Source organism: Neolamprologus brichardi, chromosome 1 (assembly GCF_056152115.1).
Source record: "Neolamprologus brichardi isolate AB-2024 chromosome 1, ASM5615211v1, whole genome shotgun sequence".
In the NCBI taxonomy this organism is placed as follows: Eukaryota; Metazoa; Chordata; class Actinopteri; order Cichliformes; family Cichlidae; genus Neolamprologus; species Neolamprologus brichardi.
The window spans coordinates 26771349-26794228 of NC_142104.1; the positions used below are offsets into that span (position 1 = coordinate 26771349).

At 39.9% G+C, this 22880-nt stretch overlaps 2 protein-coding genes across 4 annotated transcripts in view; one reads left to right on the forward strand and one right to left on the reverse strand.

Moving 5' to 3' along the window:
* Positions 1-987: 987 nt before the first annotated feature.
* LOC102778250 (uncharacterized) lies at positions 988-4803 on the reverse strand. Of its 2 annotated transcripts, none has more exons than XM_035916428.2 (3): positions 4638-4803; positions 3641-3811; positions 988-2099 (listed from the first exon to the last, which is right to left on the reverse strand). In XM_035916428.2, exons 2-3 carry the CDS (start codon positions 3808-3810, stop codon positions 1865-1867), a joined length of 405 nt encoding a protein of 134 aa, XP_035772321.2. In that variant the 5' UTR covers position 3811; positions 4638-4803; the 3' UTR covers positions 988-1864. The 2 variants fall into 2 exon arrangements, with proteins under 2 accessions (XP_035772321.2, XP_006780495.2); XM_006780432.3 differs by lacking the exon at positions 4638-4803 and adding an exon at positions 4019-4105 and having other exon boundaries at positions 1000-2099.
* Positions 4055-22880, forward strand: part of homer2 (homer scaffold protein 2) — a 31566-nt gene continuing 12740 nt past the window's right edge. Inside the window, exons 1-2 of one of the 2 annotated variants that reach the window (XM_006780431.3) lie at positions 4055-4353; positions 16567-16723. In XM_006780431.3, the coding sequence (XP_006780494.1) occupies positions 4352-4353; positions 16567-16723 (159 nt within the window). In that variant the 5' untranslated portion in view covers positions 4055-4351. The other variant, XM_006780430.2, reaches the window with a different exon arrangement.

Consider the following 22880-nt stretch of genomic DNA (forward strand, 5'->3'; position numbering starts at 1 on the left):
TGAGCCTGTGGGGTGAGACATTCATAGTTATAACTTCTATGAGAGAATTTGTTGATTCATTTAAAGACGAGTTTAGGATTAGGACATTTCAGGAGAGCTTTTATCTGAGCTAAGATTCTGTATTTGTCGCGGCCGATTGAAATGTAAATCAAAAATAAAGCCATCTCAATAGTGGTTTAGCAAGTTCACAGTGGTCCCCAAATCAAAATTCCTGGAATATACTGATTGGGTTATTCTGAAATGTGTTTGAATACAATAAAGATATAAGCCTGGACCACTTATTGAGGAATTTTGCAGTAAGGTTCAGCTTATTTAGTGTTAAAATGTGAGCTAATCTTTAACAAAAGTCATGAACCCAGCATGAAGCATGAACCCATTACTTTCTGATTATCCTACACTGGGTTGCTCATTTGTTTCAGAACTGATAAAAAGATTTGATTGTCCGTTGGACTATCGAAGACTGGAAGATGGTATTATGGACTGATGAATCAAAATGTGAAATCTTTGGGTCATCATGCAGGATCTTTGTATGCTGTCGGGTAGGAGAAAGGATGTGTGTTGCATCAACTGTCAAACATGGAGAATGACGTGTGATGGCCTGGGGCTGTTTTGCTGGATCCAGGGTCAGTCACTTGCTACCATGTCATTTTGCAGCACCATGCAATGCCCTGTGGTATGCACCTAGTTGGTTATGGGTTCCTCCCACAGCAAGATAATGACCCAAAACACAAGTCCAAGCTACAACACAACTACCTCAGGAAAAACGAACAAGATGGTCCTCACTAAGATAGCTGAACGGGCGTGTGCGTGTATACACACATTATGCAAAACTACTATTTATATGCTATGTAACACAAGGTCAGTGATTCTTTGGTGTTACAACCTGAATCAGCTTAGTGCGACTAAATGAAAGAAAGAAAATAACAAAATAGCATACAGTAGAAAAAGGAAATATGTTTAATGCGAACAGACCAAAGGCCAATATCTGATCTTATCAATTTTTGAACTTTTAGACACATCCCTACAAATTATCTCCAATAAATTATTAGCAGCCATGTTTCTGCTGGGAACAAGACTCTTTATAAAAAATAAATAAATAAAAAAAAAATAAAAAAATCATCAAAGTACATAACTCAACCCAGAAATCTCTTGTTTTTTTGTTTTTTTTTACAAGTTTATTGACAGCAGATTAGTTCTTAAGTCTACATGTCCTTGCATAACATTCTGACACAGAAAACTGAAGCTGTGTTGCTTACACGTTTTCTCTGCAAATTCTGGTCTAATGTTTGTTACAACACTGTACCACACAATTTTATACCAAAGCATATAAAACAGTAGCAGAAAATAAACAAAACAATGCTCCTGTGAAATTTCAGAGCAATAATGTGCTAATGAAATTATATGGCAGCCCACAAACCCGAGAGAAAGTCATTTTCAGTGTCAGTGTGAGCTCCACTGCAGAATACTGCAAATCTATCTCCTGTTAAGTTATCCAAATATGACAACAGGGCTGAGCAGTGTGAAATAACATGGGAAAACATTACTGTGGTTAGGTATGACGAAGTTGCGGGGAAAAAAAAAAGAAAAAAGGGCTAAGTGGAAGTCCAACAGAAAAGCAGCAGATTTACACAGTCCCATTTACCTGCCAGGAATTTTAATTTGGAGAGTAAAAATCAGTGCATCAAAAATAAACTGATAAACACAAAAGACTTTTTAGTTTATACATTGCTCATCCTGGCTTATATATGCATCTTAAATCACTGAGAGAAATATTAGTTGCACCCTCCTGCATGTAGTACTACAATGTGAGCTGAAAGACTACAAATACTTTAAACACTTGTAACACCTGAGAGATTACAAAAGATCAGTAGCGATCATGATGTGGTCTCTGATGGGAGAAGTTGTATCCCTGGTTGGAGCTTGGCCGCCCTGAATAAGACCCACTTCCATGACCCCAGTGCCGGTCTCTGTCTCGCTCTCTGTCTCGGTTTCTGTCGTGCCAATGTTGCTGTCCACGATCATCTCGTCTCCAACCGCGGTCTCCTCCCCATCCACGGTCTCCTCCCCATCCACGTCCTCTGTGACCACGGTCATGGTACCTTGATGATGACATAAAATTAACAAACAACAGGCAGTGATTGATAGACATTAGCTTAAGTTGTCCTCATAAACTACTATGGTATTGTGAGTCGTGCTCACTGGGTTTCTCTAATCTCTCATCACAATTTAAAAATAGATTTCTCATTTACAAGAAGGTAAAATACCAGGAAACTTCGGTGTTAATGCTGGGATTTCAGTTTTATGAAGGCAGTTCACTTCTTACTGGGGTACATCGCCATGGCAACTTATTCTACCAACCTAACCTGCAGGCTATGATTAGATATTAACAGGTCCAAAATTACCACCTATGGATTAATCGGTTCTCTGGAAAATAGCGTCAACATTCCTGGAAGATCCCTCTGACCTCTGTGGGCAGACTGTATTGGGGCCAAGTTTTCTTAAGAGCATAACAAACACAGATTTTGAGATCTAGCCTTATTCCTTGATTTTTTAGTGTGTGCCATTTTCTACAAATATTGGAGAATTTCAGTACACAATTATTAATGGGGGGGTTACACAACACATTTATGAACCTTACATCAAATTTGCTTACAGACAAAGCTTGCATCTGAATTACAAACAAAACCATCTTACAGACAATACATTAATTTCATTGCATAACAATTGTAATCCATCAGATGTATTTGTTACAGCAGACTTATAACTTGCAGAGTCCTCATTTTCATCAGCATTCTTTCATGGCTCCTGGAGGAGTTTAAACAGATATTCCCAAACCTCCCTTTTTTTTTTAAAGTCACCTCCTCTAGCCCTTGTGCTGAGACACCGAGGTGTTCCCAAGCCAGCTGAGAGACAAAGTCTTGAAATGACTAAAGAAATTACTTGTCCTGGGTTGGCCCTGGAAACTCCTCTGTAGGACATGCTCTATTCACCTCACCTAGGAGGGAAACTAGTCAGATGGTTGAATCACCACAACTGGCTCCTTTTGATATGTGTGAAAGTAGCAGCTTTATTTTAAGCACCACCTGAATGATCAAGCTTTCATCCTCTCTCTCAGGATGGAGGAAGTTCTTTTTCACCACTCCACAAATCACCACCTTATAACAGAGGAGGAGTTTGTGTGCTGTCTCAAGTAATTTGCTCCAAGTGGCAAACTGGTCCTGGGTGAAGGGCAGAATAAATGTGTGGCTTGTGACTGGGTAGATGCTGCCAGTGCCATGACTTTCAAAATATATCAGCGGTATCTCGAACGTACTTCATAGTACACTGTCCAGATCAATGGTATAGTGGAATACTGATCTTTAAGGATAGTTTCACCCCTCTGACTATCTTGCTGTCATTTTTCAGTGGAAAACTGCCTTACTTAATGAGAAGTCTTTTGCATTCTTCTTTACTGGTTCAGAGCATCTAAAAAGAATCTCTCATTCCTTACTGATATCCCAGCTACACGATGGTTAGGGGAATTCTCCTTAATATTTCCTAACGCTTATCACGTACATTACAGCGGTGTTTCTATCATTATCACTTCTCTCAATCGTTAGCAGTTTCGCAATGACAAAGTGAAATCAACAAGCAGCCCTACCTGTTATCTCTCCCTCTCTGGTTTCCTCCCCCACGACTCCTCCAGTCCTCCACGATGGGAGGGCGGTCTGCAGGACGGTTTAGGTACTCCTGGTACTCCTGATCCTCCGAGGAGAACCTGTGTGCGAACATCTCCTCGTAGTTCTGCTGGGTTTCCGCAGTTTCGGTCATTCTGTGAGCACACAAATTATTGAAATACTTAATATCACAGAAAAGCTGCTATCGCGGCGTCGTGTTTGTATTCCCTCTTGGTCTTGCTAAACCGCGTGTTCCCAATAAGATAACTATTCTGGACAGTAATAGTAGTTATCCAACATATAAACAACTAAAAATAAAACTAGATTAAAAACAGTTACATCTCTGGCTTTGAAAAAAATACCTTAATGTGACAAGTACGTCGTTAGCTTTAGCGACACTTTCCACTTCTGAAATTTCAGTGTCGTACGTCGCTGAAATCCTTCCCCCCCGGAACAAACCTCTACAAATTTTAATGGTTCTGGAAGCGCGCGCACCTGCCAGAGATTAATGAACGTTACCTGGCAGTTAGGGGATAGAAGAAAAAAGTCCAACAATCATTATGAAAAGATTCAAGACCTATTAATTGACACAATTAGATGCTAATTAGTGGCGTAGCGAAGTTTGCTTTAGCAGTTATTCCGCTTAATTTGGGAGAAAGGGCAAACTGGTGGAAGCCAGCACAGTGAATGTAAACATGTAAGTGCATCAGATTTTTTATTTAAAAAACCGTCGGGTTTAACTGAAAATTATTATTATTTTTTTGTTTATGACTAAAAAACTCCAGTCTGGCCTGAAAGTCCATCTAAAACCGCAGACACCACCACAGATATGATAGGTTTAGGAAACAGTGGGTGGCTGAAAGGAGAAAGCAGGTGGAAGCCACCCCGTGTCGCTGCTGCTGCCGTTGATATGAAACAGCCCCGTTGTGGAGAAAGAAGCTCAGCGTATAGCAGCGAAATGCAAACATTAACTTAACTCACCAGCGCCGATTGTTTGAAGGCGGCGAGGGAGAAGCCACGCCAAGGTGGGATTCACACCCGCCCATGTGAACAGGAAAAACAAAGGAGGAGAGGAGGAAAAAACTTCCTGAATTGAACGGGTTTCTGTGAGACTGAGCTTGACAGCCCGGTGAGTCGAGTTTGCGAAGAACTGCTCTCTCTCTCTCCCATATCTCAGCTGTCTCTCAGCGGCAAGAGGACTTGTTCGGAGCTGGCACACGGGGTTATGAACTCTTTGGACCGCTAATCATCTAAGGATTGCGCTTTTGAAACATTATTTTTCCTCTCAACCCAGCCAATACATAACCTTCAGATTAAAGAAAAAAAGGAGTTGTTCCTCAAGTCCGCGGCAATGGGGTGAGTAATCCAGAAAGCGCTGCCCTTCAGAGCGCCTCTCATGACACCTGCGCTGACTAAAAACGTGTTTGTGCGGCGAAAAGACGGCAAATATGCCCCCAGAGCTGCCCGTTTCACCTGTCAGCCCTCAAATACATTTAATTCTAAATATTGCTGATTTCAAGCGCCGGGTTGTGAGAAGATCGCCTCTGTTTTATTGCCAGATTGTGTTGCAATGTGGGGAAATTAATGAGGTGACTCTTGTTGGACTGTCAGTGAGACTATTCAGATGTGTGTGTGTATATGTGTGTGTGTGTGTGTGTGTGTGTGTGTGTGGTGGGGGGTTGGGGGTTGATGCCATATTTATAATTATGGATTTATGTTTTATTTATGAGCAGAATTTCAAAAGGATCATTCTTGAGTGCTCCGCTTCTTCCTTTTCTTCAGGATAGGAATATGGTTTGGAGAGGGTTATGATATGGAGGTGTCAGAGTCAACACTGCCCACTAATGAGGAGAGATGGTGGTACTTGTGGAAGTGTGTATTTGTACGTATGCGTGTTGTCCACAGTACTGGAGGTAGTGGCGTGTACTCCCACAGTAGTTTTACATGGTACCGTACAGTATTTTACCTCTATACTGTGGTATGAATGTTGATTCTGTGGCTCACTGCCACAGTTATACAATCACCATCTCTCCCTCTTTCTTCACATCTACATATATTCCTGTCTATGCTTTCCAAGCAGCTGGATTGTTTTTAATTTCACACAAAAAAGGGAAAACTTTTCAGACCTAAACTTCATTCTAGATCATTTATTTATTCATTTATTCATTTTAGGAATTCTTCCACTTGTAACACACAAAACTTGGATTTATGGAAACTATGATGTGAGGCGTGAATCACTAGCTGCATAAATGCTCAATTATGTAATGAGTACCACCCCATACCAAAGTGATTGCTTTTCCTCAGTATTTTAATGCGTAAGAAACCAGTTCAACAGTCCTGACTTCCTTTCGCCAGTTTGGTGTACTCACCCAGCCGGTTTCAAAGGACTCAGCTGTGTTGTGTCATGAAACTGACCCATGCAGTGGATCTGTGACAAGCATGACAGCCAGGCCAAAGCAGGAGTTCCCACCTACTCACAGGCACAAAAGTTCCCTTTTTCTTTTCTACATTCACTCAGTGCTAAGCAGTGGTGTCACTTGTCAGCTAAATACCTTTTTAAGAAGGAGGGCACAAATGGCTTCTATGAAATTTCATCCCACAGGACTTCCTTAAAACTACATTGGCTGCCTTTGTCATTCCAATTAGTTTCGGGGTAATAAAATGTTGCTTGTATAAAAAAAAATCTTAAAATTCCTTTTCGCAATACCTGAGCAGCAGTGAAAAATCAAAACTATGAAAGGCTGATAAATCCAATCTCCTACACTTCTGATTCAGTATTGTTGCTTTGATACATTTGAATCAGCAGCTATTACAGCAGTGGTTGAATCAGCATGTTGTGACTGTGTTAGATTGTCTGACCAGGAGTCCAAATCACAACTAATGAAATTTACTCTCATAGAAGGCAAACAAAATATTTAATAATAATAGTAATAGCGAATCAAATGTGAGAACTGAAACCGGAAACTTTCTCCTTAAGAAATAAATTAATGAATGTTGCTCATTACGCTGCAACTGAATGATGGGGATTACTGATGAATCTGCAGTTTTCTTGTGTGTTTGTGTAAAACAAGACCTAAAAAACAATGCCTATCACATCTTAAACCTTGAAGTAACTGGACTAAATTAAAGAAAGGGAAGGAGAATTATTTTGTTCGCCTTCCAATAATTAGCAGATGTGTTGCTAATTCTGCAGTGTATATATTACTACCTGAGCACACCTGCTAATGATGCAATGTGTTTCGCACGAAGCAGCAAATCAACAGATAAGAATGAGTCTGTGTTTGGTGGAGGGAGCTGTAGATCATTTGTCGTGTGTGTGTGTGCCTTTGTCCCTGAAGCTCCTGTCTCCTAAATGAAGTTATAGATTAACTATAAGTCAGACAACACACACATTAACACCCTCGATTTCTATCTTTACGTGTCTCTTTATTACCATATTTCTTTGAGCAAATGATCTATCAGTACCCTCTTGACCCTGAGACACTTTTTATTGTTCATGCCATTTCCACACGATTTATCGAGTATATACTGTTACATATTGGTCCAAATTGTAGCATTGTATGTGTGCATGTGTATGTGTACGCCATGTGCGGCATGTCCTAAAAAAGAATAAATCAAGCCTATGTAATTAAAGACTGGTGAATTGGAGAGGGGGAGGAAATTCAGACGGTAGCACTGGGAAAGAAAGCGATGAGAATTCTGTTTCTAAGTACAGTTTTGCAGCTTAAGGGCTGCATCTCTGGAATTATTCCAACATAAAGCTTAGATTGCCTGAAAGCCCTTACTGAATAGGCAGCCACACAGACAGCAATGCAATCAGCATATTGCTATTTAAAGTAAGCCATGCTGGGAGCAGGCCTAACACAGGGATAGATGATAATCTCCTGGCTGGCCACAGAATGGCATATAAAGGTTTAACACTCATTGATTAGGCTCTGTGACATGTGACGTGGCAGTGGGTCCTTTGGCTGCCCTGACAGGAGAGTGGACTGTAAGCTTAATCTGAGGCTATGTTCTCCATCTGTGTCCGAAGGCTGGAGGGGATGGCTGTAGAGGTGCAGTTGGGGAATAGGAGCAGGTCTTACTGTTAAAGAATCATGTGTAAATGAAAGGGGACAGGCTGATGGCGGATTGGACGTCTCATCACCAGATGGTTGAAGCCTAGGAGGCCATCTGCTGCCATGCTGTGCTTCTGTGGAGACTTCCTCACTTCCTTTTCCTTGGAGCGCTCACATTACGTTGGGCTCTGTGTCCTGCCGCCTCAGTGTGGTGGAGGGAGACCTGCTGTGGTGGCTTGTTTGATTCTGGCCTGCTGCCTGTGTTGCATGGGACACTCAATGATGCCAGACCTGGCATTGATTATGAAGGTCATTGGTAAAATGAATAAAACAAAGTTTACCACAGTCATGCCTAAGACAGAATGTTTTCTACAAAATTAAAATATCTTGCATTAAAGCAGTATGTAAAGATTATTTTACTATTTTTCCAGCTGTTTTTCCAATTTGCCAAAATGAGAAACAACCCGATTACTAAAGTTATGTTTCGGCCCTCTGAGCCTGATCATGATCTATGGAAGGAGTGGGACAAAATATTAACAAGTGTTTTATCTTGCGATCATCAATCGTCGATAGCGTGGAGCCAATTATAGATACTTCTATTGAATATGTAGGTGGACTAAACTGATTTCCCTGACAAAGGTGGACTGTGTATTAAAGCAAGAGAGCTACCATAATTAACTGATTTTAATGCTAGTAAACAAACCAAGTAGCATAACAGCAGCATTTACTCCTCTTCAGTTGCACAAATGTCTTGATGTATGTTTGGATAATTGCCTCGCGACGCATCAAGCGTTGTATGCCTAATTGTGGATACCATATTGCAGTACTGAGTTACAATAGGCACGGGAGTTAAATAGTATGTCTCATGTATATCTAATTTTTACTATAGCTTTATAGAGATTGGAAATTCTGGTAATACGGGAATTTTTTTTTTAGTAAAATAGAAATGCTTGTAATTAGTCAGTTTATGAGCAGTAGTGTTGAATTTGGGCTTATTTTGCTCTTCCCTCCTAACGGTTGTTTCTTCCTGCACTGGATAGTGTAGTGCAGAAGAGATGCCATAAAATAACCTTTAACAGTGACTTAATGTGAGTGGTTTTAAGCTGAGACATCGTGCTCCTGTTTTGTAAATGTCAGGAGAAAGAAAATGAAAGCATAATATAGAGCTGTAGTTCTCTGCTAACTATTAAATCCATTATTTGCCTCACTCAGCGGGGACCTTGAAGTCTGTTATTGCATACAGTATATATATGCAGTGGCCTCCTTTGACCTGTTGACATCATTAGTTGAGCAGAGTGTTTGTTGCAGGGAAAGCCCAGGTGGTTTAGTAGTAATGAACCCAGAGAGAATTTCCTCCGCTGCTTACTTTGCTCATTCACACAGACAACACGCCGCTCTCGCTAGTAAGGCGGCGGCACTCTCCATCAGGACTCGCAGATAGAATATAACACCATGCCTCAGCAGTGCTCACCTAACATGCAAAAAAAAGGATAATGAGAATCCAAGTTGATGATTTCTAGTGTTTTATGCTTAGCAAATTAGTACACTCATTTCTAATTTTCCATATTCATGTTGCCACATTTGAACAGTACACCTTGTGACACAGAGTTTTTTTCATATGGGAAAAGATGTCTGTTTGTTACTGTGCTGCACTCTAAAGCCTCTTGCAATGTGGAGTGCTACTGACAGCACCAGCAGAGAAAGGGAGGAAGGATAACTGCTCCCAGTGAGTGTTTCTGCAACTTCACCGTGGATATTTGACAAGTGAATAATGCCCCATTTGTCACTAAAGTTCTTCGAGCAGGCAGCAAAATCTGCGCATATATATTTTTTCAGACCACATAGGGACAAGGACAGCACTTTATACTTACTCTATGAGTGATATAATGAGCTTAAGTAACTGGGGTAGCCTGCTGATTGTCCTGCTTTAGTGCCCGTTTCATCAAGAAAACTTTCACTGTGGTGAAATTGTCTCTAAAGGGATAAAAAAATAATGGAGTAAAAGACCAAACAAAGTTTGACTTCCTAATGTTGGATTTTTCTTTTTATTAGTAAGATGGTTGCACAGTTTGTGTTCACATCAGGCAGCTGACAGTAATGTGGTCCAGTCTCTAGAGGATTCAAAGGGAATGAAATATGAAGTCTCACTGGCAAAGAGACTAAAGAGGTTATCTTATATTATAGGTTACTATTCCCAAACCTATTGTTATGCCTCTGGAAATGCACCCATGTAAAAGTGACTACTTTATTCATTTCTTGCACATTTAATGCCCCAGACATGGTGCAAACCCAGATAGCGTGTGGCGATGCCATCTCTCTAACCTATTTAGTGAGCGATCTGACACCTTTGTAACGGTACTGAGTCGGGCTTACTGTCACAAGTGATCAACTTTTCTCTTTTTAAGATGTGAAAAATTACCCAAATATGTTTTTACATAACCACCCTTGGCTCCACATTTAATTTTCAAACATTACCACCTTGTGAGGTTAAACTGTCACACAGGTTTACTGCAGTGATACGAGCTTCCTTGTGTTTAGTGAGACGCATTAACTTTCTGTAGGGATGTAAAGAATGCAGTTCGCATAGCTGAAGCTGCTGACGCAGCAGATTTCTGTTAAACCAGCTTCAAAGCCTGTTGGAGTGACGTTAAATGCTTTAGTGTTTAACCTCAGATTTCTAAATCCTCTATCAGACCGAGAGCTCGATGAGCAAAGTTTGTCTGTGGGTGGGGTAAGCCCGGAGTGGATTCCTATACTCAGGAATCTGGACAAAGCTGTTTGTCTTTGTTACTGAAAGAAAAACATGCCTGATCTGCACAGATGTAGCAGCACACAAGTGCAACGTGACTGCAAGCACTTGCATGAAAATCACCATCCCAGGCTCCTATTCAAAGATAGAAGCTGTCTGCTGTTTATTCACACTTCCTCTCAGAACACCATGCCATCCTGTATCATCTTAAAATGTCTTTTTTAAGCTGCATGATAATCCTTCTTAGCTGTGTATGGTGTTAGACTAATCACTACCTACCTAAGTTATCATAACTTTTTGTGAGTTATTACTCTCAAGGCAAGATTGTTTTTAACCCTTTCATGCCTGAATTATGACAACCTCAATCAGGATTTTTATTCATCTTTAGGCATGAAAAAAAGATTTTTGACCTTCATGTTTTTTTAAACATGTACTTTTCAAAGAGTGGGGTTTTTTTTTTTTTTTTTTTTTTTACGTGTCCACTTATGTGGACAACATCACCTTTTGGAGTGGGTGGCAGGGTATGGAGTGACACATCAGTGTCCAATGTAGTGGTTTATGTGCAAGTATACCATCAACACTGACACTGTGAAAGGCTGATACAAGAAAACAGCCTTTGAATAGCTGTCTACTGTAGTGACCACTATGTGTGAAAGGGTTAAAAATGCATGTATTTATAGGTGGGGTACTCTGAGTAGACGGATCTGTCTGTCAGCTCACTTTAAATTTTTTTGCTGGTACACAACAAACACGATTGCTGCGTTATCAGTGTGTACAGTTCTGAGGTGCGTGTGTAGGTGTATGTAAGCATAGACAGTGCAGTCTAACTCAGACCTGCACCCCCACATAGAAACACACACACCTGTAAATTATTCAAAGCACCAGATGGGGACAGAGAACGCCTGACAGGCAGCGGGACAAAGTATCCAGCGGTCGTAGAGTCCCAAATGTTGTCGTCTTTTTTTTCTTTTCTTTTTTTCCTCATTTCTTTTTTTTTATATCTAGTAAAATCAATCAACCTAATGCTTTTTATCTGAGAAAAGCAGATCAGACAAATCCATTAAACAGTTGTGTGAGTGCATCCATGTGTTCAGCAGCGGCCTTTCACTCCTCCTTCCCTTGCCAGTCTGAGCTGGCTCGAGACACTGGCACTGCAAAGGTCAGCGCGTGTGGCTATGTAAAGCGACAACAGTGATCTGTATAATGGGTTTTGTTGTTCCCAAAGCAGATGAAGACAGAGATTAGGCTTAAAGGGGACAGTGAATTTATTAGGCTTTCACTTCTGTGAGAACCATAATCCCAATGGAAGTAAAAGCTTTATTAGCTCATGAATATGTGCTGCCTGCCAGCTTGTCTGCCTGACATTATTTTCACCGGCAATTCATAACAGTGCATTAAAGTATTTCTGTCCACGAGACATGTCACTTTGCCCGTTGCAGTGAAGCTTTGCAACAACAAAGGGACCATCTGTACCCAGTTAATCAAACATGTGTACGCTTCTCAGCATGAAAAATTGTTTGTTCAGATTTCTAAATTAAAAAAACAAACAAACTCTCAGATGATTTTGATTAATTTTCCTAAGCACATCCCCGTGCTTAAAATGTTCAAAATAGATTTGTTGGCATCACATTACAGCAGCTGTACCAGTGTATCTAGCTCATAACCATTACATATGTTTACGGAAGGAAGATACCAGCCCAAGAAAATGAATTTAATGAAACGGTAAAAAGGGTTATAACAAAGAAAATATAATGCAGTAGAAAAAATTGTGTGGTTCTGTTGCTGTGGTGGCTCAATCCCAACTGCTCCAGTTTGGTTTGGGCAAGATATTGAATTTAAGTTTTCCCCGATGTGTCCATAAGATTGTGAATGCAAGTCCTTGTTTGAATGAATGTGTGATTGGGTGAATGCAGCTTGTAATAAAAAGTGCTTTGAGTGCTCAGAGTAGAAAAGTGCCATAAAAGTCCAAGTCCAAGTGATAAGATTTTGTGGAGGCAGATAAGTGATATGTAAACAATGTTTTAGAAGCACATTTGGGATTTTACAGAGAATAAAATTATCATTGAATCATCACTAATTATCAGAGGACAGAATGACTCTTATAGATGCTTATAAGATGGAAATGGTGGTATTTTGATCTTTTTTTTTTTTTTTTTTTTCTTCAAACTGGCCATGACTGTGTTTGGGTGAGCTAATGCTTGTGCTGGCTAGCTAGACTGGTTATCTGGATTCAACTCTACTCATTTTGATATTAAGAGGAGATGCTAATTTAAACAAAAACACTATATTAAATCTACTAACCAGAAAAACTAACAGCTAACTCCTTTTTGGCTTTTACTACCTGACACTGATTAAGAGAAATCCGCCCGTGACTCAATGCTGCCAGTCCCACGAAGCCTCAGCACAATTTAAACTGATGTGTTTTTAAAAATAAATTCACTCTGTGCAGTGGTCACAAACAGGTGGATTTACTATAGAGACAAAAAAAACGGACAGCCTGAAGAGACAGGTTTCAGCTGTAAAGTTGAGTATTTTAACCTGGGATTCTGTGGGGGTGGAGTGGCTTTTAGAGGTATCCTGAAGTGCCCATTTGAGGAAATGACAGCTTAATTTTTCTGCCCTGGAGTTTGATGTTGGCTTAAGATATGACGTAACATATCATCCTTGAGGGCTGTTCATACATCACAGCATCCAAATTTCTGACTCAAAAGGGCTGTTTTATTATCGTTGCAGTCATTAGAGTTCAGCGTTTAGTGCATTTTAGCCAGGTCTTGGCTTTAGATGGAGAATTGAAGGTGAAATCCAAAACAAAAGACTAGAATCTACAGTATGGGCTTGTGTAAATGTGTGGGTCCGACACACTATGGACCGCAGCAAAATACATGTAATACCAGCAAACATTTTGTTCTCCCTGTTTTCCAGGAACGTGGGAACGAACTGCACTGTGCTGTGCTTGTACTGTAGCTCACTACTCAAGGCATCAATATGCTTCCACTGAAGTGCTCTTCAGATGGCTGAACAGCATGTGAAAGCCCACTTACTCCCCGATGTCAGCACTGAGGGGGGGCTGCATCCAACATTTTCTTTATTTTCCTAAAGCGACAGTCACAAGAACACCCATTTCATACAACTAATGATCAGCTGTAGATTTGTTTTTATTTTTTCCCCAGAGGCTTTATCCCCCTTCTTGACACAATTACGTATGTCACTTTCTGTTTCTATAACCATGTGCAATGTGTTGGATGCCTTTGAGGAAGGATTGTTCAGGAGTGTGTTATGCATGTTTGCACGGTTCATTGCATTTCACTCCTCTGTGAAGGCACAGTTTTCACAATGCATTTGACTGTGCCTTGTGGGACAGAAGCACTTTTGGTGTCAGTTGGAGGGCCCTTGGAATTAAAGAAAGGATAACAAAATGATCAGTATGTGCTCAGAGCAAGCTACTAAAATATACTGCAGTCAGAATAACAAAGCATTGACAACAGTCAAGTTATTTGTACCAAGCAGTGGCATCTTTCTAATCTATATTTTGTCTCTGAAAGTATTTTTTAATTCACATTTTGATTTCCAACAAGTACTTCGAATCTGTCTCCCCACATTCTTCAGCTTGTATCCATTATTAAGTTCTTCAGGTGTCCTATGATCCCTCTCATCTCAGCCACTCCACTTAATTATTCCTCACTCTTGGAACGTTATAGAGGAGTATTTCAACCACCTGCACTCGCCTTTTGAAATGAGAACCTCCAGTGGAAATTTTAACCCTCCCGAGTCCAGTCCTTTTAAAGCACTATCATTAAAGAGAAGGCAGACTCTTTTTTTTATTACTTTTTTGCTTCTAGCGGCAGTGCTCTTTCAGTCTTAGGTTTCTGCATAGTTGCCTTGAAACACTAAAAATGGATAGTCTGCTTTCAGATGGAGTTTTTTTTTTTTAAATATTTATTTATTTTTAACCACAAGCTTTGAAAATGTGTAATAGTGTAGTAGATACTGATGTGTTCTTTTTACTGAACCCAGCGATCACAATGGCTTGAAATTTAATTGATTTACAGAGTCATGTCTGTTTTAATACAGTGTCACCTGAAGATCACTCAGTGTTGATTTTCTCTGCATTCATTAAATCGGGGAGTGTCAAACATACGGTCTGGGGCCCAAAATTGGCCCACCAAAGACTTTGGAAAATGTGAAAAGGGGCATACATTTTGGACTTTTAACTAGTTTTAAAGTTTTTACATTTTTACATCTTACCGTACTGATTTAAAAACCTCTGGGTCATTCATACTACACCAAAATATTAAGTAATAGATGAACATTTAAATGACAGTTTCTGATTTTTCGCAATCTACAAATAGAAGGGGTGTGTGTGTGTGTGTGTGTGTGTGTGTGTGTGTGTGTGTGTTTGTTGGTGTGGCGCCAGTGTCCAGCAGCCTCGCCTCTGTCAGTGCGCCCCAGGGCAACTGTGGCTACAATGTAGCTTGCCATCACGGATGGGTGAATGACTGAATGTAGTGTAAAGTGCTTTGGGGTCCTTAGGGACTAAGTAAAGCGCTATACAAATACAAGCCATTAATTTTGGTTTCATTTCATGTGTTTTCTTTGTACTGTTTTTATTTCAGCGTGGGGTTCAAATTATTTGCAAAAGGTTAGGGTTTTTTTCTCTTCTTTTTCTCCTCTGTTGAAAGCTGTGAAAGCTGAAAATCCACTTCTTGTCTTACTGAGTCAGGCTATGTTTCCAGGTAACAGCAGGACTGTCATCGGAATCATAAAGGTGTGTCTGTGGATGTCATTGAGAGGAGGAGCATTTGTATTTAGTCTGCGGTCATTCAAGTTTAACAGGCACCTTGATCCTGCTCCTCATGCTGATGCTCTTCTGAATCACAAGGGCGGTGTGCAGCTCATGGCTGAGAGGCAGATTACTTCACTCTCACGGATAGATGACATGATTTTGAACTTTTCTCCATCACATTTATTGCTGACTTGGGTTTTATACTTTTTTTAAGTTGAGTGTGGTTTCACCTTTTCACTTAAAAATGACTAAACTATAATGAGGGTATAAGAGATTGAAAATGGAGAGAGAACTACTTGAGTATAATGACAGAGACGTGGCAGTAAAACTGGGCTGGACAAAAGCTTAACTTGAATCAGCTTGCGAATACTTTCTAAAAGTGGACACTGAAACGAGTCAGAGACGGGCTCAGCAGAGCTTTTATCTACTTATAATTCCCGTGATGAGTGGAATCCATTTTACCGATGTTTCCCAGTACAGTCGTTTGCCGATAAATCCTGAGAATCCCCATTAGTTTTATTACAGGTTTAATATCGGTGTTTTATGGATAACGTGCTACCATTCGAGCTAAGCGAAGTAATACAAAGCAGTTTTCTTTGATTATAAAAGATGACTCATGATGATGGCAAATGTATGCAAAATCATAATTAGGAATTAATCCAACTGATGTTTAATTCAGTGCCTTGTGCTGTGCAATATGTAAACTGTTCAATAAAACAAAAACTGCTTTTGGATGTGGGTAATTGCAAATGTGACATGATAATAACATACTAAGAAAATGGGCAAGCATTATGTGCATTATCAGAGTGACATGTTGCCATTAGCACTGTGCATGATTAGTGTAAAACTTCTGTTTTGACAATGTGATCACTTGTTTAGATTAACATTGCACATCCAGTAGTAGGCAGCTGGTGTGAGAAAAGTCAATGCTGTGGTGCACTAGAAAAATCTTTCTCTAAACACACAAAAGTGCACATCCAAACATCTAGTGTGTTACTGACACCTATGAGAGGGAAGGGGGGTGTTAATGTGCTAATGGCTTTGGGTTGCCATGAGAATTAAGGGTTTGTGTTACATTATCACCTGCCTGTCCACACTAAGACTCTCAGGACTCTGCATTTCTGAACACAAAGCACACGGTCTCTGCAGACTTTATGTGATAAAGCTTTTATTCACCCTATAGCTCTGTTTGTGTGTGTTGTGTGTGAGAGAGATTTGGCTCGTTTATCAGTGGATGTTATCTTGAGCTGTAGTTCCATGTTGTGTCTTATCTCAATCGCCCTCTAATATCGTCCCTTTGCTCTGTCTTCTGCTCTTCAGGGAGCAGCCGATCTACACCACCAGGGCCCATGTCTTCCAAATCGACCCAACTACCAAGAAGAACTGGGTTCCTGCCAGCAAGCAGGCTGTCACTGTCTCCTATTTTTATGACAGCACGCGTAACAGCTACCGCATTATCAGTGTGGATGGATCCAAGGTATGTGTGTGCATATTCTGTATCTTTGTGTAACAATATCAATGTCAATAACTGCCCTCGGGAGACATGGAACGAGAGAAACACTTAATAGTATTGAACAAAAGGTGCTGCCAAGCATGTCAGTATTGCATTTGCTGCTCTCACTGATTAGTGTTAGTCCAACATGGCAATGTTTAAGGTTTCCCGCAACTCCTCTGCGTTTGTCTGAATAATTTGATATTAAATTTATTGCACAATGACAAAGAAAAAGATGACATCAGCTCTATTTGAGGTCACAATATTTAGCAGTTAGAAGTGTTGTATGATTAACTCTTTACACTTTGAAAGCCTACTTTCTGGGAGCAGCCCTAGTAACAGGAGGCTTGAGGTCAAACTTCATCTTTATGGGGAATGCGTCAAAGTTTAGTCTACTCATGTAGTGTTAAGCTGAAATAACTGTCTAACTGGACTGGCTGACGCCTGCAGTTAGGTCCATAAGTGTCAGACAGTGACACAATTTTTCTAGGTTTGTCTCCGTGCATCACCACGGTGGATTTTAATGATCAAATGATCAAGATGTGATTGAAGTACAAACTTTTAGCTTAAAAAAGGGGTTTGACAAAACCATTGCATTAGCTGTTCAGTAATTAGTCATTTTATGCACAGTCCCCCATTTGCAGAGTTTCAAAAGTAACAGTTGACTGACAAGTTGTTTCATGTTTTGTCAGGCTTGTTCACCATTTATTCCATGACAAATTAAGCATTCTGGAGTTGATTCAAGTATTGAACTTGTATTCAGTTCACTGGAACTGTCTATGTGTGAGTTGTTGATGCAACTGAAAGAAACCAGATTAGACCTCGCTGGAAGATCTCCAAACGTGTTGGCGTAATTCTGAAATAAAAATCTTTAGACAGATGAAGACATGTTTAACCCCTACCTGAATGATAGGAAGGGAAATCTATGAGGTAAGGAGAGAAACGTGATCGGACGCACAACACTTATTCTGTCAACACACTGTTATAGTATGGGCATGTATGGCTGCCAGTGGAACTGGTTCAGCAGTATTTATTAATTATCTGACTGCTGATAGAAGTAGCAGGATGAACTCTGTGGTGTACATGGCTGTACTCTCTGCTCAGATCAAAACTGATCCCACGGTGCTTCACAGTGTACAAGGATAATGGCCCAAAGCATACAGTGAAAGCAACCCAAGAGTTTCTCAAGGGAAGGAAATTTGATATTTTTCAATGTGCACGTTGGTCACCTGATCTCAGACCATCAGAGCACACTTTGGAGTTACTGAAGACAAAACTGAAGGCAGAGACACCCACAAACAAGTGAAAGTCGAGGCCTGGCAGAGCGCATACACAGCATGTGGTGATGAGCATGGGTTCTAGGCTTCAGGTAATCATTGACTGCAAAGGATTTTCATCACCACGTTAAAGACTTTTAAAAGTTATTTTAGTTTGTCCAATTACTTTTGAGCCTGTGGAAATGAGGTCATGTAAAGGTTAGCTGTAGTTTAAATATAATAAATAGACTACATTGAAACAGACTTTCTATACTGTCGCTGCATTTAGTTTAAACTGTGTATTCTTGTTATAGCAATGTTAATTGGAGACCTTAAAATTCAGAATTGCCCATTAAACAGTTGTACTTTCCATTAACTGTATAAAGATACATCTAATAAAATATTTTTAAAATTAATGCAGTGTTACAGTTCATAAAATAAAAATGCTCGTGTTGACTGTCCAATTAAGGGAGGAAAAAAAAGTGTGAGCTCTGCATTTTTATTTTCCAGCTGTTTCCGTGGATTTAATGTATTTAAAAGCACACACAGCACATAAAAATATGAATATGGGACACACATTGATGATTTCTGTGCTTACCTAGGATCTGCTGCCTAGTTAAACTGTTTCCAGACATGGAGCTTTGCAAAACAAATATGTTAATCATAACATTAACTTGAATAACTGCCATGTAAGTTGAAATATTAGCAAGCTTCCCCTCTAATAGATTAACAAGAGTATCAAAGAGCTGCCAACCTGTGGAGTCACAATTAAACTCAATTATCTGTAATTTCATGTCATCAACAAAAAGCCAACAGTCGTCATACTCTGAGGGTGGTAGAGTTTTTAAAGACTGGCCACACTGCAGGGGGAAAGTGTCAACTTTTGCGTGTGTTATAGTGATTTTCTTGTAGTTGTGAGCATGGTGCTAAGATTAAATAATACAAGTGATGATGGACACCACTTGAATTTGTCTACATCCCATATTCACACAGGCTTCCTCTGCTCGCTGAAAAAGTACATTATGCGTTTCCATGGCGATCCGTTTTCTGTCTGTGTAGAAAGCTAGAGGAGCCTCAGGACAGCGATATTCCTCTGTTGACACTGTTAGGCAACCACATTTCAGAGTCTTAAATCACACAGTTTACCTGCAGAGCCACTTTAGGGTGGATGTGTTGACAGATGTTTGGATTGGTTGATAGTTTCACTACTCTGCTTCGGTGAAAGGATTGAGGAGTTAAGATTACCAGCAGGCGATAAGTGGCTTTCTCACAGGAAGTCGGCATATCGGTGTTGAGTTTTTTGCACAGCAAGCATGTTCTGCTGTCTTCTTAGTGCAAAGCATGTTTTTTTGTTGTTTTTGCTTTTTCTTTTTGTATGTTTTTTGACCATCTGGCTCTACTGTAAAGAGCTCGTGTTCATTCTTAGAATTTTAGTTTTCAGTTTAAGCCTTACAGCACAATTTTAAGTAAAAGAAGCATCGGTTCTCTTCTCCAGCAAAGCATTGTTGAGTCAAGCTCTGCTAGCTTCAAAGCTTTCTTCCTACAGCTACAGAGGCAAGACTTTAATGTGTTATGTCATCAGCCAGCACTTATGGATCTGCAGGGATGACAACAGCTGACAATAGATTACTAAAGATAAACTATATCTACTACTTCATGTCTGTTTTATTTGTGAGAAAGATAATGGGACTATTATTTATTCATGTCTAAAAGCATCAATATTTTGTCCTCTATTTCCTCAAGGCCATGAGTGCTCTCTCTCTTCTCTCCCTCTCCTGTCATCTTTGTTGTTGTCCTCCTCCTCCCTCCTCTGTAACCTTAACAGAACATTATGTGTCATAAAATCTCTGCAGGGAACCGCTGTACGCAAGGTATGGGGAAAGGGAATTTCTCAAATGTTATCGCAATTTAAAAGGAGCACACTCCTGCTGATTTTAATTTTATCCTCCTATCCATTTAATTTAAGTGAGTCAAAGTGATGTCGATATGAGCAAAGTAACCAAAAGCGAAGAAACGTTGAGTCATGTCAAATAGATGTTAAATATAGTTTCTAGTTTGCAAAGTTGCTGCAAGGGAGACAGGTCTGTCTAGAAGAATGGTCTGTGCTTTTGCACGCACTAACTATGACAGACCATCAGCTTGTATTCATCAACCTATGATATCTGGGCAACTGGCTGATGATGATGATATGGCAAGTAGAGGAGCGCATCAGCACTTTTGACTGTCGCTCAGCCTGCATCGTGCTTCTCATGCGACGATGTACCAAGTGCTGTGACAACACAGCGAGGACACATCTAGCTGTACTTTATAAATAATTCCCAGTATGATAACTTTGTGAGGTAATGCCTAAAACACTCAGCTCTTTTTAGATTTATCTTTTCTGACACTTCATTAAGTATCTTTTTTTTTTTTTTTTTTTTTGCCACAGCCAATTTCTAGCACTAACATTAACGCTCATGAGCTTATGAGCTTGGCTTGTAGGCTAAAAGACATGTCTCCGCCAGTAATAAGAATTCAAATGAGCGTTTTATTCATCAAATGCATATTTTAGGGAGAATTTTTGACTATTTTACACCTTGTGTAATTTAGTCATTTCATTGTATTCATTCACTTTGTCTGCTTAATACAATGTCTGTTAAGCCAGGGCAATCTTTATTGCATGGCATACCCTCTTTTGTCTTTGCTGTTCCTGTCAATCGTCACTTTTGACTGTTAAATATAAAACTGTAAAACAAATATATATTCTGCTACCTAGCCAGAGCTCATTAATGTGCTGGGAAATGTTGGCATTCCGCTGCTTTGCCAATACCAGGGAAGAAAGGAGTAAAAAAGAAATTTCCAAAACCTGAAGGTTCTGAAATAATTATTTTATTAAGTGCTGAGTATTCTTGGTGCAGTGCTACCAGTGACATGTTGTTTGTGAAAGTGGAAAAATAAGGGTTAATTGTGCTGGAACATAAACAAGATGATCAGGTTTATTCATTCTTTTTAAAGTTGTTTTGGTCTTGCTAAACAGCATAGTTTGTAACTATCAAAAAGTCACGTTTTCCTGTTATCATCAATCTGCTCATAAAGAGTACACTAAGTATTTTTTTTTAAGTTGTGAGCCATAAATGTTTGTTTCCATCCAAGAACAAGAAAACAAAAAACTAACACCCTCCCCGATAAACCTGGGGATCTAGGGGACATGCACACTCCACCTTTCAGTGTCTGGTACGTCAAGCTAGTCGATTGGATATTGTGCTGTATGCCCAGCTGTCATCAGAGAGAATGCACTGGGCTGTTATCAGTCCCAGCACAATTATCCATAAGGATTATGGCACAGTTGCACCAACCTTTTATAGTGTGAAGTCCCAGCATCAGCAAATTCTGTATTGTAAACAAAGCTGCAGATCAGTGACTCTTTCAACAGGGGAAACAAACAAGGACAGGAAATATCAAAAATAAATAAATAAATCTAAGAGCACGCATTTGAACTTTTGCCAGTGAAAAAGCTGCACTTCATCAGACGACTGTCAAGACTTGAAGCATAAATACACAGAAGTGTTGTATTTATTGTGACTCAAGGTACAAATACACCCTCTATTCAGGCAACACCTGGATTTATAGGTCTGCAAAGACCTTGTGAAGGTCTTGGCTTTCTCAGAGATCAAAAGCTACATTCGGGATGTTGAACTAGCAGACTTATTAATTCAACTTTCTGCTAAAATGCGTCATATACATCAGCAGATGTACAAAACAAATATAATTCACACAAAAACTGTAAAAAAAATACATTATGCTAAGTTGAGTTAAAAGTGGTGTTAGGTAACCAAACTTGCGTCATCACCACCGAGGAACAGTGTTTTTGGGGTTTTTTTTTGCAGTTCTTAATATAAATACATCAGGACATTAAAGCAGTTGGCAGACATACAGAAATACTGAACATTTCTTCATCTGTATCACACCTCTACCTGATGAGCAATCGCAATTTTTCCCACTTTGCTTTCTGGTTTAATGACAGGACACGGCAGACTTTGTCTCGCCTATCATTGGCTGTGTTTCAGGTATACCACAGCATCATAATGACTATCCTCACTGCACATTTGTCACCATAATTCAGATTTTTATTTTTTTATTTTTTTGTATGTCCTTGTAAGATAAAAGATTCCTTCCTGTTCGTCCTAATTATCAGTAGATAACTTCAGCTGGTATTTTTTTTTCTTTCCAACCATGAAAAGGTCATCTGGTATTTGGTGCTTGATAACTGATCTCTCATGTTCTACATCTCCTTTCCTAATCACTGACTCTGCAGATTCTGTGCACTCTGCAGACACCTAATCGGCCGAGGAAGCTTTCCCTTATAACCTCCTGGCTGTCTCTGAGTTTCTAGCTGATCCTCAGGCCATTAGCTTGCCGAGCTTCACTCTGTGCCTCCTGTGCCACTTGATCCACAGCCCAGCTCACCATCCACACAGCTGCCAGCGTCACTCTGCACACCCTCCCTTTCCTCCGTCACACCCTCCCACTCTCTCATTGGCTTGCTCACTGGGTCGTTTACATATGCGTGCCAAACATATAGTCACAGGTCTCGTGGGGGTAACTTTGTATCCCATGTTACATTACAGATGATACTGTAAATGCAATGTCTGAGCCTTTCTCTGCAGATACTTTTAGTTTAGTAGGTATCTAGTTACAGGTATGTAGTTTAATTAGTCTCAGTGTTTTTCTTTATTAATATATATAGTATAAAACAGCAATGAGATGTATTCAAGATGGCAGAAAATAATGGAATAGTTTGACATTGCTTTGTTGTTTGGTTTAAAAAAAGACGTGGAGAAATAAACCCCTCTTGCCTTCAGAAATGCCTCAGTTCTTTGCAGCATAGATTCAACAAGGTGCTGGAA

Bases quoted from the DNA above. Each gene is read 5' to 3' on its own strand.
- LOC102778250 (XM_035916428.2), bottom strand. From the start codon at position 3,810: ATGACCGAAACTGCGGAAACCCAGCAGAACTACGAGGAGATGTTCGCA. The intron at 2,100-3,640 runs GTAGGGCTGCTT...GTCATCATCAAG, and splicing joins CAGAGAGGGAGAGATAACAG to GTACCATGACCGTGGTCACA.